Below are 16,115 nucleotides of genomic sequence, written 5' to 3' on the forward strand. Positions count from 1 at the left end.
TTAAGTGTCATTTTAGAAATACTTAAAGTCAACTTTAAGATAATTGCAATATATTTTAATATACTTAGTTGTGTTAAAATGGACCTATTTTAAGTACCTTTACTATAATTTAAATATACTTCTTTAAATTTAACTTAAAATGCCCTTTTGTGCTATACTTGAAGAACAGTTTAAATATATTATAAAAGTGTTCCCTGAACATTTTTATTAGCAATTCAGCTTATTAGTAATATATTACTGGTATACTCCACATATCCCACTTCTGACACCATATGTGTCACCCTACCCAGATTCAAACACAGGTCTACAGGGTACCAAACATGCAACTTTGACAGCAACGTATGGCAGTCCAAGCGCTTACTCACCTGCAGTGAAGGTACTCCGTCACAAGCATACAGTACAAATGGTGGAACCAAACTGAAACTGAAAAATGTCCATCCTTATTCTTGGAGTGGAGGGTCGGTTATCTTTGAGTAGGACTCGTTGCATTTTCTGTGACTGCAGACACTATGGGATTTGGAAAGTGCTTTATCACACAGCATCTGTGGAAGGGAAAAGCAAAGATTTTGTCTATTTCAAAGCAATATTACCTCTAATTAATTAACAACCACTGTCAGATTTTTTATTTTGTTTAAATTTGCTGAAACACAATGTGACATCATGTCTAGCTGTTCTAATAATGCTAACTGTTTAGGTTCAGGTGAAATGATTTTCCACAAGGGACCCCTCCCAGTTAATGCTCAGTTCTTCCATTACAACATGATCAAAAACATTACATAAACACTAGTGTACATTCAGCCAAGGAGCTGTATATGATAAAATGTTATTGAACAGGTACAACAAATAACACAAACATACACATTTGCTTAACAACTGTGCTGTCTACATCATTTCACATTAACACAGCAGTCAATTTGTGAAGTACAAAAAGTAGCCAATTACTTAAAATATTTTAAATTAAATTATTTTTTCACAAGAATATTTGTTTCTTTAGTCTGACCCCGTTGAGAGAAAAAACAGTGATCGTGTGCAGGAGCCAGATATACCTATGAGCACATTGAGCTTGTGAGGGTCCAGCTGGTCCTTTGAGGTTTCCGTGGCCTCTAAGCCCTCTGAGTGAGGCAACGATCCCAGGAAGCTCTAAAAGAAAAGAAATGCAGTTGCAAATGAGATATAATAAATATACAAATACAATTCAGTTAGGCCAGTACTTCCACCTAGTTTAGTTCTTCATTTGCATATCATTATAAACACTGTAAATCTATTCTTATTGCAAATCTTTATTATTATTCTTTATTTCCTTTTCTTGAACTAAGGCAGGAAATTCCAAATCTGGGTTTAGCATTAAGTTGGTTAAAGTTGGCAAAGGGTAGGTTCAACTTTTAAAAGTTGAATACATCCTGTATTCAACTTTTAAAAGTGACCATACAAAAGGACATAAAGTTGAGCAGTATTTTACATAACATCACATGCTATTATATCGTGTGGTGAGGCATTGCAGTACATAAAAACATTATTTCAAGCATGTCTTAAAACAATTCTCCACAATATGCATGTATACTTCAACATTGCTGTTATAACAGAGTTATTGGTCACTGTAATGATTACCCCCTCCATGGCTGCAGTGAAGAGAAATCAGTGTACCTTTAGAAGATATCCACTTTTGAATAGTATAACGCAGATGCTTAGCTGATGATTCATAGCTTCAGCTAAATTTTAGAGTGAATTTATACAAAAATGACTGTGGTGATGTCTTTAACGTTACAGATTACAGTGACCAATAACTTACTGTAAACTGTTTATGTGAGTAAGGTAGACTATAAAAATGTGAACCTTTAGCACACAGACAGCAACATATTAGTTGCATTTATTACTATGATAATGACCTCACTGATTTTAACAGTGTAAAAAGCAGAATTGAGGGCTCACAAACACACATGTACAGGCCTGCCTTCTTAAAATCTCATGCATCAAATTTCAGCAACAGGTTACTGAGGTTCTATATTACAGAAATTTTAGGAACATTAAAAACTGCCTTACAGCAAAAAGCAACACATTACTGTAACGTTAATTGCGTCACTTTTGTAACGCGTTACTCCCAACACTGTTTAGAGCAGACGAAAGTTGCTGTCTTGATTATGAAGCTATTAAAATGCTAACTAACGTTAGCTAACAAATATACTAATCCACGTGCTAGCATTAGCTAATGCACACCAGACCTATCCACCAAGTAAAATATTTTCAAACCCAGAGTGAGCTCAACTTTAGTTAATTTACACAATTGTGTTGTCTTGCTAACAAAAATAAACTTACCCTGAAAGAGGACAGCCGGCAGTATATGCGTCTGTCCTCTCCTGCTTGTACTTGCCAGGCACGCCTCTTTAGCTGTTTTCACATTTAACTTCTGTAGGGAGCTGACCGGATATTCTTCTCTTCTGTGTTCTTTTCTTATTATGTCTGTGGTGTCCACCTTCCAAGTCCGAGTCGGTAAAGTAAAACAAAGGAAACCTGAGGAACAAAATGATTTCTGGCCAAAACTAGCTTCCCTCTCAACGACAGTACACACGTTAAACTTACGTTACGTTAACAACATGTGCTGCTTCCTTCTTGGCCCCGTTAACTTTATGAAAGAGGTCTCTGATCTCAACGAGCTATTTACCTGATTAAACTAAAATAAAAGAAAGAAAAGAAAAAAAAAAAGAAATAATAAGCTTTTGAAAAACATATTTTAATGTTAAAAAAATATGTTTTAAAAATCATACTTCAGGAAATCAGGCTGAAACACGTGGCAATTACATAAATAATTACAATATTTTGCAGTAATCTACACAATGAAACATGTTTGGCATAAATATATTTTTAACCCACTAAAAGTGTAATTGTTTAACCATGTACTTCCACAAAGTACACCTAAATAATATTTACTAAGAGTTAAATAAATATATTTTTAATAAATTGACTAAAATGTTGTAAAAAAATATACTTTTATTTAAGCATATTTATTAAAAGTTTAATTAAGTATATATTTATTACAAAGTTTAATTAAGTATACTTTATTACAAAGTATACTTTTGAGAAGTATGTTAAAGCTCAGGAGAATATATCTTTAATATACTTGTAGTAAGCCCGTTAGGAGTATGAATGTACTATAAGTATACTATGTGAATTTCTAGTATATTTTCAGTGCCTTTAAGAGCACTTCTTTTTGACCTGGGTGGGCAATCCAGCAGATTGTAAATTAGTAAAAGTTAGCATTACATTGTTTATGTTGGCTATATCAAAGCTGTTTCTTGTGCTCATCTATTTTGCATAGTTAAACGTCATTACACAACAAAACATTTAATCCATAGCAGCAGCAAAGCAACAGTGTCATTCCCTTCTCAGGCAGGTACATCTGCTCTCCACCTACCTCTACCTGTGCATGACCGCTACCTCGCTGAACACGCACATTAGTGGTGTCCACAGTGTTGGACAGTGTTGCTGCTGCAGCGCTGCTACTGCCATCGATATCTTTTTACATTGAGTTTACCTTTGATAATGGCCGTCAATAATATAATGTTTCATTTCATTTCATTGTAAATGTCATTTATATTTAGTTTGGACAGAAAAAGCTTAAGTAGCATAAAAACTAAAATACTAATAAAATAATAAAAATAAATGTCTGTGATATATTCTACAGACATAGACATTGAAACTGTAGTGAAAGATATTGTGTTCCTAGTGTGTCAATATGACACTGATATGATATTTTGCTGAAAATCATGTGCATCACGTGAGACAAATAGGTGACACGCCAAATCACTAGATGATGCCCTGTGTATGTGTGTGTGTGTGTGTGTGTGTGTGTCTCTTCCCGTTCCTGCTCTCTTAACTGTATACTCCAGTTTCAGTAAAGTACAGTATCCAGGGAGATTGGAAAGAGTTTTGAAATTGGTACAACTGGGAAACAAAATTCATTTTCTCTCACTTTGTTTATTTTAACTGTTCCTTCTGCTGTTTCTTTTGTCCTTTGGGTCTCAGCAGTTTTCTAAATACTTAAGAGAGTGAGACAACTAGAAAAAAATCTGAGAAAGACAGCAAGTGAGAAGAAGGGATGCAATTGCATATATCCCCTAATGTCTCATTTAAAATGCCAACAGACAGACGGTACAAAACGCTCTGGATTAGTACATTCTCCTCTCTCCTTCCGTGACTTTCATCTTGCTAATAAGCTGTGAATCGCATCTCGTCTTCAGAGGCTTCTCCATTCCCTTTTATATTAACATGAGGGTTGGTAGATGCAACAGTGATTGAGATGCAGACCTTGGATTTACCAGTAATTGCATTGGGGGGGAACATTTTGTTGATCAGCATCTAATAGACTTTATTAAAAATGCTTTGCAGAGCTTAAAAAGAAAAAGAGATTATTAAGTGAGGTAGGGAGGGAACATTGGAGATGAGGGGAGGGGGAACTTCACAGCAATATGATTTTAAATTGCTTGGAACAATGGAGTATTAATTATGCAATGAAAAATGAAGCGTTCTTTACTGACTTTTGGGAGACAAAGTACACTTCCAGGCCTGAAAGCCATAGGTTATGATTCAATTTGAGTTTACTTGTGTATACAGTAATACTATGTTAATATTAACAGCCTTATTTAAGTTGATCCTTGCCCATATATTGTGCAGGAAATGCAGACCGTTCTAATCCCAGGGCGTCAAATATCGATGCTTTGACAAACCGTCGGAATTTGGCACATGAGGTACCTTTCAGTGCATGAGACGCCCTGGACTTTCAACTAACTCCACTGTGACCTATCCGGGTCAGGTGACGTAGTATACAGGACCGAAAGTCAAAGTTGACTTATTTAAACTTTCCAGTTACATAACGTTACATACGTGTCCTATGTCTGTCACATTCTTTTGCTAATAAGTTCACTTTACTTGTAAGGTAATACATAGAATTAATAACAATAATGATAATAATAATTACATTGGTAAACCTTCCCTGTGTCAGAAAGCAAATGCTCCACTGAAAGTGCGCTGTATATAATTGTGTTTGTATTAGGAGGAGTCTGTTAATGCATTTAATCATTATTTCTTTTCTCTCCTGAAGACCTAGTAAAGATGTGGACTTGCTCAAGTGTTTTGGCTTTGAATCCACAATGCACTCTAAAAACATTTTAAATGCTATTATCGGCTCTTGATGGCTAAAACCTTGTTGTGCTGGTACTTCATTTTTAGAACCTGCACACAGACTTAGCAGCAGAAGATATGACATTTGGATCAAGTATCTCTGATTAATTTAAGCCCCCATTACACTGCTTTCCATTCTTTGTTATCCAATTGATCCATAATGTCTTGTAATACTTAACATTAATATGGAAGTAAACATATTCATCTTAGTTTAAGTGTGTAATTTAATCAGAAATGTTCTAAAATGTTACCACTGTATTAAATAAATCTTATTATGCAATATGCATACAAAGCTACAAAGTGGATATTTTTCTTCCACACCTAAGGTATAGACATCCATTACAGTACAAATTGTTGCACAGGCTTTAGGTTTTCTTTGCATGGCTTTAAAATATTTGACTTTTACTTTCTTAGATTTCTTGTCATGAAGATGCTATTCCAATGCAGCAGGTATAATAATCAACTTTGTACGGGCAGAGGTTGCCTCTTGTTTAAAGATTCATAACAATCAGATCACACCAAAGACTCGATATGAGCTAAAGCGGGGTGATGCTGTCTATCTTAGTTAAGGGAGACAGATTGGTGGAATGGCAGAAACGGACAGCAGTGGACTAGATAGAGACTTCCAATCCATGGGGGATCAGGTTATTACCAAATCTCTTTCATGGTATAAAACACATGAGATATGCTCCTGGCCTATTTTTTCATCACAGCTCCAGCAAGACTTACTTTCAATACTCTGCTTTGTCAGTAACTGCGGTTTATTTATACAAACTGTCAATGTTCATTCAACCTCCATCTTCTCCTATTCTGCAGGTGGAAACGCTAAGCTGCGCTACCAGATCACATCAGGGAACATGGGAGGAGTATTTGATGTGGAACCAGAGGTGGGGACTATCTTTATCGCCCAGCCTTTGGACTATGAACAGAACAAAAGGTAGGAAAACACTCCAGGGAAGAATCTTTTGAACCATAAATGCTTTTTGACTCCATGAATGGAAAGGATTTTACCTAAAATATATTATATACTATATATATATATAATTAATTTTCCTGTTGTATCAAAATAAGTATACTATACCATAGCCTCCACTTCTGATACCGTAATTCAGCTATAGGCTGCCCCAATAGTTTAAGTGTTTTAAGAACATTTCAATTCAAAGTGTTTTTACAAAGCTCTACATTTGGACATAAACTGTTGCTTATTTTGTGAAAGCCCTTGACAAAGCTGAAATTTTTGCTCAGGTACAAGCTTCATGTTCTGGCTTCAGATGGGAAATGGGAGGATTACACATCAGTGACGGTAAACGTCGTTAACAAGAATGACGAGGCTCCTGTGTTTACCGTTAACGAGTATTACGGCAGCGTAACAGAGGAGCTGGATGGCTCACCCGTGTTTGTGTTACAGGTACAGTCTAATCATTATTAAGCTATATGGTAGAGCTTTTGAGAGTTGTTTGCAATCATCTGTTTACTTAGCATATTGTCTGTGTCGCACATGTAAGTGGCTGTTTACTGAAGCATAGACCTAACCTGTCTTGCTTGTCAAATACATGCAAGATAAGGAGCCAAACAGTGTTATGCACGAATGGTTGGTCACCTGGATAAGCAAACTGTGTGAGATTGCTGTTCATTGACACTGAGGTTTGTTTTACGTGGTGCACCAGCACTGTAATGTTGCCACAGACCCCAGGTTTTGAAAAACTACGTTATCAGCACTGTGCCATCTCATTTGGCAAGGGCTTGAATTTAATGGACATTCATTTTAAGTCTCGCATTCCAGCTTCAATTCCTCACTTCTCTAATGTTGTCAAGCTTTTTTTATTAATTGTGATTGAGGTCACCAATATTTATTGTATCCCTTTTTTGGGTGGGTGTTTTTAGGAAATTTATTTGAGTTTTATGTAACTGTTGTATTGAACAGAACATACATTTTAACTTGTGTGTCACAATTAAAAATAATGTTCCTTCATGAAATAAATATCTTAATGTAATTATTTTGTTATTATTATTATTATCTATGTTTCTATTTCATGAGACAAAATCCTCTTACTGCTTTAAAACCCAAGCTGCTAGCAGATCAGCCGTTGTGTTCACCGGTTGACACGCATAGAATAGACTTAGGCACACACCCCAGTGAAGGTTAGGGTAAGGAGCTATGGGGGACTGTAAACACCTTTAAGACTAACATAGCTAGCTAGCAAGCTAATGCTACAAGACTAACATAGTTAACACTACTTAACTTTATTAAAGTTTCACAAAGGAAAAGCATCTAACTTACTATCCCTCCGCCCAACCCCAACCACTGGAGTACAACTTTATGGCTATTTGTAATATATAAATGTCTTTGCGCTGTACAGCCGCTAGAGGTCGCCACCACAATAAACGTAAACGTAAGTTGTAATTTTGTACATCGTTTTTCTGTGGGGGGACAAGCTCCTCATCTTTCTCAGAGCACATGTCTTACTCTTTAAAGGAACACGAGTTAATTTTGGCTCTACATCACACTGCAATTACTGTGCTAAATTGAAACATCTTTGTCCTGCCCGGGGTGTAATTGCTGCCGATGTGTTGAGGATGAGTGAGAAGGAGCAGACAGAAGAAGAGAAGCAGGAGAGGTGGGGGTTGAGGTTGAGGCGGCTGGATCTTTGCCAGGTTTACCTACCTGAGAGTTCATAACTGCACAGAGCATTTGTGAAGCGCATTCAAGATGTCACTCCAAAGCAGCAGCATTTCAGTAATTAAATAGTGTAGAAAAATGATCACGTCCTCATCACCCTCCCTGTCTTTCAATGTTGCAGGTAACAGCGTCTGACCCAGATAAGGATGCTGACCAGGAGGCCCTGCGTTACTCTCTCCATGGCCAGGGTGCAGAGAGTGAATTTATAATTGATGAGGTCACTGGCAAGATCTACGCCCAGCGGACCCTGGACCGCGAGGAGCGGGCCGTGTGGCGTTTCGTCGTCTTGGCCACAGACGAGGGCGGGGAAGGTCTGACTGGCTTCACAGATGTCATCATAAATGTGTGGGACATCAATGACAATGCGCCAGTCTTCACCTGTGCCCCCAGCTGCCACGGGGACGTGGCGGAAAACTCTGTAGTAGGGACGTCTGTGATGGAGATGACAGCCACCGACCTGGACGACTCAGCTGTCGGGCAGAACGCTGTGCTGTCTTACAGAATTATGGGTAGTTTAGACGCCACTAACATCGAAGTAGGAGGAGCGCCTACCTTCTCAGAAATGTTCACTATCAACCCCACCACAGGGACCATTACTGTAGCCATGGGCGGTCTGGACAGAGAGCAGGTTGAGACCTACCTCCTCGTTGTGGAGGCCAGAGATGGGGGAGGTATGACAGGAACAGGAACTGTTACCATTCAGATCAAGGATGTGAACGACCATGCTCCAAGATTCACTGATCATTCCTGCCTGGCAAGGATCTCTGAGAATGCAGAGCCCAATTCAGAGGTGGGTCAGAACCATTGCATTAGCTTATTCCACTAAAACCATTGTCTAATTCGTTTTAAATTACCTCTGCAAATGTAAACATAGCATATGGTGGTGGATGATGATATACTGAACTTCATCATCCAATATCTCCCAAAAAGACAACCCATTACACAAAGGAAGTCAGCCTCTCAGGAAAGCTTCCTGTTTACAGCAAGTGTAGCACCTCTCAGTACAAGATTCCAGTTAGGACACAAAACCTCTTTTAAGTTTCCTTACCTCTGATTTAGAATGTAGTTTCTTAGATACAGTATATCTTGCAATATTTTAAAGACCATTCAGCAATTAGCAGAGGTGTGGACTCGAGTCACATGACTTGGACTCGAGTCAGACTCAAGTCACAAAAATGATGACTTTAGACCTGACTTGACAAAATCAAAGAAGACTTGCGACTCGACTTTAGCTGACTTGGCACTCCCCATGCCCAAATATAAATTATGAAATAAAAAACTGCGCAGCGCATCAACATAGCGCGGTGGAGCGTGTGTCTTCCTCCAGCAAGAGGGAACAATCACCGACAGTCCGAAGCGCGGCCGGCCGCTCCGCGACCTCTTGTCCGTGGCCCTGTACGCCCCAGCGAGCCTCTCCAGTACCTACAATGGGTTGTGTAGTAGGCCTACTACCGGCGCTCTGTGAACCGTTCGGACCCTCTGGCTGGATGAATTTTACGCATAATGCATGCACAACAGCTGGGGCCCTGACGCAGCGCCACACAGCTTTCTAAATTCCTCCACCTCACAGAGAAAAGAAAGGTCAGGTCGAAACAGTTAGAGAGGCCGCTGCAGCTGTTGCGTGAAGCTGCTTCCACCAATTATCACAAGTTAATTAAGATAAAACGATAATAGCGCTGGGTGATGTTTCATGTTTGTGGTTTATAATTCCAGCGCACCTCTTTACTTTACAGCTGAGGCTCTCGTCCCTCCCTAAAAGGTGTGTTCATTGTTGCTTTACCTGATCGGTGCTTGTAAAATATCCACAGTGCCTGCATCTTCTAACATCATAGGGATTTATAGTTTTCTCTCCGCTGGTTTCTGTCACTGACAAAACACCATGGTTTTATTTCAGCGTTCTGTAACGTAACTTCGTCAACTCGTGTGGTTCACATGTCACCTGCTCTGCTTCCCTCCGTGTACGCACACACACACACACACACACACACACACACACACACACACACACACACACACACAGAGAGAGCCCCCTCAGTGACCCATCTGTCACCCAAAGGTGAAACTGTGCTGCTACCTCTTGTACTGTAGATGCTGCAAAGTTAATAGTGTTGGATTATTGTTTCTTATTTCATGGGCTATATGAGATTTTGGAGTAATGCATATAATAGTTTTTAAAAAGAAAGTATTACATTTTAGAAGTTCAGTAGTTTAATGTTTCCTATGGCAATGAGTAATAAGTAAGTAATTGTGATCTCAATATTGACCAAAATAATTAGCAGCCCTACATGAACATTTAATTTAATTCATGAAATTATAGAACATCTGTTGTGTGAAACTGCACCTCTGCCTTCTTTCTGTACAGGCTAAAGCTTCATTCAATACATTTTGTTTATATTTAACTTATCAAAACTTTTTAAATGGTTTTAAAATTTGGTGAAGAGCGCGTTATGACTTGTTTAGGACTCAAAACTCAAAGTTTAAGACTTGGACTTGACTTGGACTTGTTGATCAGTCTGGACTTGGGACTCAACTTAGGACTTGAGGGCTAAGACTTGAGACTTGACTCGGACTTGTAAAACGATGACTTGGTCCCACCTCTGGCAATTAAACAATGGCAACTGCTGATATCTGGAATCAATAATGGACTGAAGTTTTCAAGTGTTTCACTTTAAAGAAATAAACCAACAAGAAACAGTTTTGATGTTTAGTAAAGCATATACGTGCATACATGCAGTGCTGAAGGGGGGGGGTGCTAAGAGGTGAATATTGGACTTAGAGTACATTCATCAGGTACCCAATCAATACTCCAGTGGGATACCCCATGTTGCTTTATGTCTGCTGGTTGTGTCACTAGGCCATTGCTTTTCTTAATTAACAACTAGATCAGCTGGTAGTATCTCAGGGCAGGTCTTTTTCCCCATAATTGGAAGAAACTGTGAAGTGCACGTGATCTGCGCATATGCACTGTCCTATATATCCAAACCAATTCAAACAAAAAGACAACAAGATCCCATTTCTTGAATGCGCAGAATTCAAAAAATACAGTTTAACCGAAACTCTATTTATGTCTATAGAGTTTTGGTTAAACTGTAGTAGAATATTAATAATATAAGCGGCTAACAACCAGAAACCACATTGTCTGCACTGTTTTAAACTCTGCTACTCTGTTATGGTCAAAACATACTACCAGAGATATCCATTAATGTATCAAAGTTGTGAGAAGCCAATATTCCTGATGAAGTAGAGCCTATACTTTATTTACATGATGTTGTTTGCTTGTTCTAAGGTCCTGGAGCTTGCTGCAGAGGACAGAGACACTGGAGAAAATGCCCAGCTGACCTTTAGCGTTGTGGCTGGAGACCAAGAACAGAAGTTCTACATGGTCAGTCACAAGCAGGAGCAGCACGGCACCCTGAGGCTTAAGAAACGTCTGGACTATGAACGGCACAGCGAACAGAGATTCAACCTCACACTGAAGGTATGTGGAAGCTGTTACAAAAGCCCCATTCATCCACATAGACTTGCACTATTGATACTTCTTTCATTTAGCTTCTGTACCTTTCTCTAATTTATGGGGTTTAATTTCACTTTTGTGGAAAGAAACGACAGTAAAAAGGTATGCTGCATGTGTGAGGGGCATATGGCGTCTGAGACGAGACTGGCAGAAGCCAAATGATGAAAGGTGCTGTGGTTCCTGATTTTGGATTCTTGAAAATATTAAATGGACTATAGTAGACATCTGAAGTTTGGGTACATTCACATACAGTATGTTCCTGGAAAGTTTTGTGAATTGTTCAAACAAACGTTAAAAATGGAAAAAGTTTTGGGAAATTTCACAAGCATTGATCTTAAGAGTTGTGTGTTGTTAAACCAACCTGTCGGCCCCCCCTTCGACAGCTAAGAAGGTGTCGCATGTCAGTTACAGACAGGAACTTAAAAGCTCCGTAAGGCAACTTTTCATTTTGGTGGCAGTGAGAGGTAGCAGTTGGAAAATAACCACAAATTCTATAAGGTGATATAAAAATCAGCTGCAGCACTTGTGAGCACAAATGTGGATGGAAGTGTGTAAAAGAAAAATATTAAAACAGCGGGCTTTAAGTTGTTAAAGTTTTTTTACTAGCTCTTGGTGGTAAATTCCTACTGCTGACTATGCACAACACTAGAATCACAATTGGTGTAGGGTGCCTTGGAAACAGCCTTGAGACTGTATGCGGTTCCTGTTTCAGGTTGAAGACCTGGACTTCTCCAGCCTTCTGCACTGTGTGGTGGAGGTGGAGGACTATAATGATCATGCTCCTGTCTTCATTCCTCACTTCTTGTCTCTTGCCCCACTGCCTGAGGATATCACCGTGGGAACCAGTGTGGCTCGTTTGGTAGCTAGTGACTCTGATTCAGGCCAGAACCGAGACATCACCTATAGCCTATCAGAGGACTCAGATCCTGACGGGCTGTTTACCATTGACCAGTCCGGTGTACTCTCTGTGGCGCGGCCTCTGGATCGGGAGCGGATACCCCTGCATCACTTGGTTGTCATAGCAACCGATCATGGGGTGCCACCTCTAACAGGCAGTGCCACAGTCCAGCTGCCTCTGTTGGATATAAATGATAACGGACCAGAGTTTGAGGCGGCATACTCCCCGATAGTCTTTGAGAATGTGGCCGGACCACAGGTAGGCTCAGCATGTTACATATTGATATAATGTTATGATTTGGTCAAAATAAGGAAGTTAGGAAGAAGCAAAGGATCATTTCTTCAACTAGTGGCGTGAACGAAAAAATCCACCCTGAGCAAGCCACAACCCCTTATGCTCTCCCTCTTTGTTTAGGTAGTGAGATTGAACCAAACGTCAACCCTCATCCGAGCTGTGGACCATGACTCTCCAGAGAATGGTCCGCCCTTCCACTTCACTGTCCCCTCCGAGTATCGCCACAGCAATGATTTCTACCTCCAGGACAACCTAAATGGCACGGCAACACTTACGGCTCTGAGGACATTTGACCGTGAGCGCCAAAAGGAGTTCCTCATTCCTATTGTTATGAGTGACAGTGGCCGTCCAGCCAAAACAGTGACCAGCACCCTGACAGTGACCATCGGTGATCAAAATGATCACGCACATGTGGCGGGAGAGAAGAAGATTTTCATCAATAGTCACAGAGGTAAGAGGGCCATGTCAGTCTTTAGGATGAGGTGTGACTGATAAAGCGTTCAAGCTCTATACTATATAGGTACATGTATCACTGTCATCTTTTTAAGCACATTTTTAATTTTGCTCTTAAAGGTAGTTTTCCATCTCTGTAGATGAAGCTCATACTGCCAGCCAATTAATTCCTCATCAGTGTTCAGTAATTAACACACAGAAACGCACCATTTTTATTGTGTTTTTAACCTCTACCTCAGCCGACTCACTGACACCACATTATCATTGTCCGCATGATTGGATTTAGTCAGAATTACTCCCATGGTGCTGTTCATAAAGTCACAAAGGCAAGCCGTTGCTCTATTTGACCTGCAATTAACAGCAACAGCACAGCTATTTTATTCTTCTTCAGCATCCCGTCTTACCAAAATGTTACTTCTATGTTTGTCACAATATTTAGCGTTTGTTCATATTCTTAATCCTAATTTAATTGCAAAAATAGCATGGCATTATCAGTTTCAGTTTTAATTTGTTTGCAGTGGTGTCTGATTTTTTTGTTGTTTCTGGCAAAGACAAACAACCACAGGGTCAAGGTATGCACCTAAACTTTCAGAATAATTCACATATGGTTCAGAGAGTGAGGAGTTAAAGAAGAGCGCTTGCTGGTATAACAGGCATAAGTCAGGCAGCACACACAGGAGATAGACATGCAGAGAGGTAACACCTACTGTTATCCTGGTTTCCTGAATAAAGGAAGGCCAAAACTTATGTGCGTAGACTTAACGTTCATTTAAAATGGAAAATAAACTTTTTTCTGTCATTAGGCCGAATGCCGACTACAGTGCTTGGAAAGGTCTACTCTCCTGATCCGGATGACTGGGACAACAAGACGTATGTCTTTGAAGGACATGTGCCAAGGTAAATAATGGCAGCCTTCATGAACCATTCATGCTGGATTCCTTACAGTTCAGATCTATGACACAGGAACAAGAAAGCTGCACTATGTAATATTTGTGAATGAAAATACAACAATTTTATTGTGAAAATTTACCTCATATAATATAATACCAGATTATTCAACGAAGCAATGTGTGTATTATGTTAGAGCTTGAATGTATTTCATTAGAACCAACAACTACAGCTAAGGTATATATTTTTTTGAAATATAAGTTGATTTTGCCTGTTTTCCAGACAGATTGATTGTGCACAGTAGATGGTGGTGGAATATTCCTGTTTTATTTGTATGCACTTGTGAAGGATTGTGCTCAAGATTGTCCAAAAGCCATCATTACTATCTCAGATGTATATGTAGGTTGTCTTGGCCAACAACAATCAGAGATCTATATCTTTCAAACTGAGCTGAATTCACAGTGACAAACTTTTCTCCCTTCTTTCTCACAGTCAAAGTTCAGCCCACATAGAGGACTGGGTGTAATATGATCCATTCACATTTCATGACAGCTCTCATCTCTTATCTCTTGGGGTTTCAAACCTAAGTCAAGTTCAGAACATAGTCTTATCACTGCTGGACTGGCTTTTCACAAAACAGAGCCTATATTAGCCCGTTCTAGCATCAAATCAACCACAACTGCTGTGGTTCACTGCGTGTATACTTCACTCACTACTTCATTCACTGTTTGGTGTTTTGGATCAAAAGGTGGTATTGTATTTGTATCTACCATGTTTGGTTAAACAAACAGCACAGAAAAGAAATTTGTATTTTAATTTAGCACATCAGTGCATTTTCTAGAATAGTTTTACTGCAAGTTTCCTACTTTGACTGGGATAGAAATGGCCAGTAATGTAAGTACTTGACATAAATGTCAATAAAAGCAGGGTTCAGCAAATTGGAAAGTACCAAGTGGGAAAGTATCGATTTTAATGGAGATAAATGTGGAATTAAGTGCTAGATTTAAGACATAATCTATAGACCTCCGCATATGCTGTAAAATGAGTTAATGTGGCCCTTGTCTCTACAAGTAGTTTATTATTTGATTTGCCTTGGTTCTGCCTTGGATTTCCTCCTGTAATTAAACTTGAATGAGCTAATTTACTGTACAAGGGGAGCATGGAAACAAGGACCATGTGAAAATGCGTCCTCACATGTCTTTGTGCCTATTAGTCAATCTCATTTTCCCCCTTGCCTCCCTCTTTTTAATGTACCGTCTCTGCTTACTTTCTATTATTGTACCAGAGGGCAATTGGTTTACAGTAAAAAACAGTATCAGTAAAACACAGTATAAATCATGCAGTAATACACATGGCTGAGGGGGGGGAAAGAGTATTTGTATCAGTCTGTCTTCATCTTGGACGGTTGGAACAGGTCCAGCAGGCAACCGGACAGGGAAAGGGTATTGAGCCTTACTTGAACACTGAGTCATATATCTCATAGCTCACACAGATTTATCTGCTTCACTCTATTATACGTATGTTGGATGATAATATTGTTAAGGACAATTTCAGTTTTTCCTAAATTAACATATTAGCTCACCTGTCAGGGCTTGACTATTGACTATTTTGTCAAAATGGTAAAAATGCATTTCCATAAAAATTTCATTTTTCATAGTTACACTAGTTACAGTTATAGCAACATTTTCCGTTGTTCATATGCTGCTGGTTTGTGCTTAGAAAGTGTTTTGTGGCCAGCAGGTGCTAAGTTATAAACACCTGTTATGACACCTGTTAACCCTGATACCAGAGAAGAACATTGATGTTGGAAAATTCTGCAAACTCCCAGATTAAGACAACTACAGATCTCCCAAACCGATCTATGGAGTGAAAATTTGAGTGTGTGAATGTGAAAAATTATTTGGTCGCAATGGTTCATTTTAGCCTGTGCTAAGTTAAAACGACAGAAGTCGCTGATGGCAGATTATATCAACTGGCACTAATTAATATTAATTCAGTGAGTAACTTGTTAACAGGCCAAAACTAAACGTGTTTGTTGTCAGGTTAAAATGCTCCCTGCAATCTGGTGTCTGTAATCAGCCAATGATCATTTATAAAAGAGCTCCACTCTGTAACATCACTTTACAACCACAAGTGTTTCGATAGTAACAACAACTCCAACAGAGTGATATGACTTTTCTCGAGTGGATCACGTCACATCAATTTCAGGAGTC

The 16,115-nt window shown here is 39.1% G+C and overlaps 1 protein-coding gene and 1 long non-coding RNA gene across 2 annotated transcripts in view; one reads left to right on the forward strand and one right to left on the reverse strand.

The window, feature by feature from the left end:
• Positions 1-16,115, forward strand: part of si:ch211-186j3.6 (neural-cadherin) — a 298,231-nt gene that overhangs the window by 162,949 nt on the left and 119,167 nt on the right. The window contains exons 17-23 of the mRNA XM_038700849.1: positions 5,992-6,112; positions 6,421-6,583; positions 7,977-8,645; positions 11,142-11,333; positions 12,082-12,525; positions 12,682-13,012; positions 13,818-13,911. Coding sequence (XP_038556777.1) covers positions 5,992-6,112; positions 6,421-6,583; positions 7,977-8,645; positions 11,142-11,333; positions 12,082-12,525; positions 12,682-13,012; positions 13,818-13,911 — 2,014 coding nt within the window. The remainder of the gene's footprint in view (positions 1-5,991; positions 6,113-6,420; positions 6,584-7,976; positions 8,646-11,141; positions 11,334-12,081; positions 12,526-12,681; positions 13,013-13,817; positions 13,912-16,115) is intronic.
• On the reverse strand, positions 178-1,163 carry LOC119889929. Its single transcript, XR_005442178.1, has 2 exons — positions 1,047-1,163; positions 178-542 (listed from the first exon to the last, which is right to left on the reverse strand). It is a non-coding gene; the product is annotated as an uncharacterized LOC119889929 (long non-coding RNA).

The sequence above is a fragment of the Micropterus salmoides genome, unplaced genomic scaffold (assembly GCF_014851395.1).
Source record: "Micropterus salmoides isolate LMB-PRFRI ecotype aquatic unplaced genomic scaffold, ASM1485139v1 Ms_hic_scaffold_6, whole genome shotgun sequence".
Taxonomy (NCBI): Eukaryota; Metazoa; Chordata; class Actinopteri; order Centrarchiformes; family Centrarchidae; genus Micropterus; species Micropterus salmoides.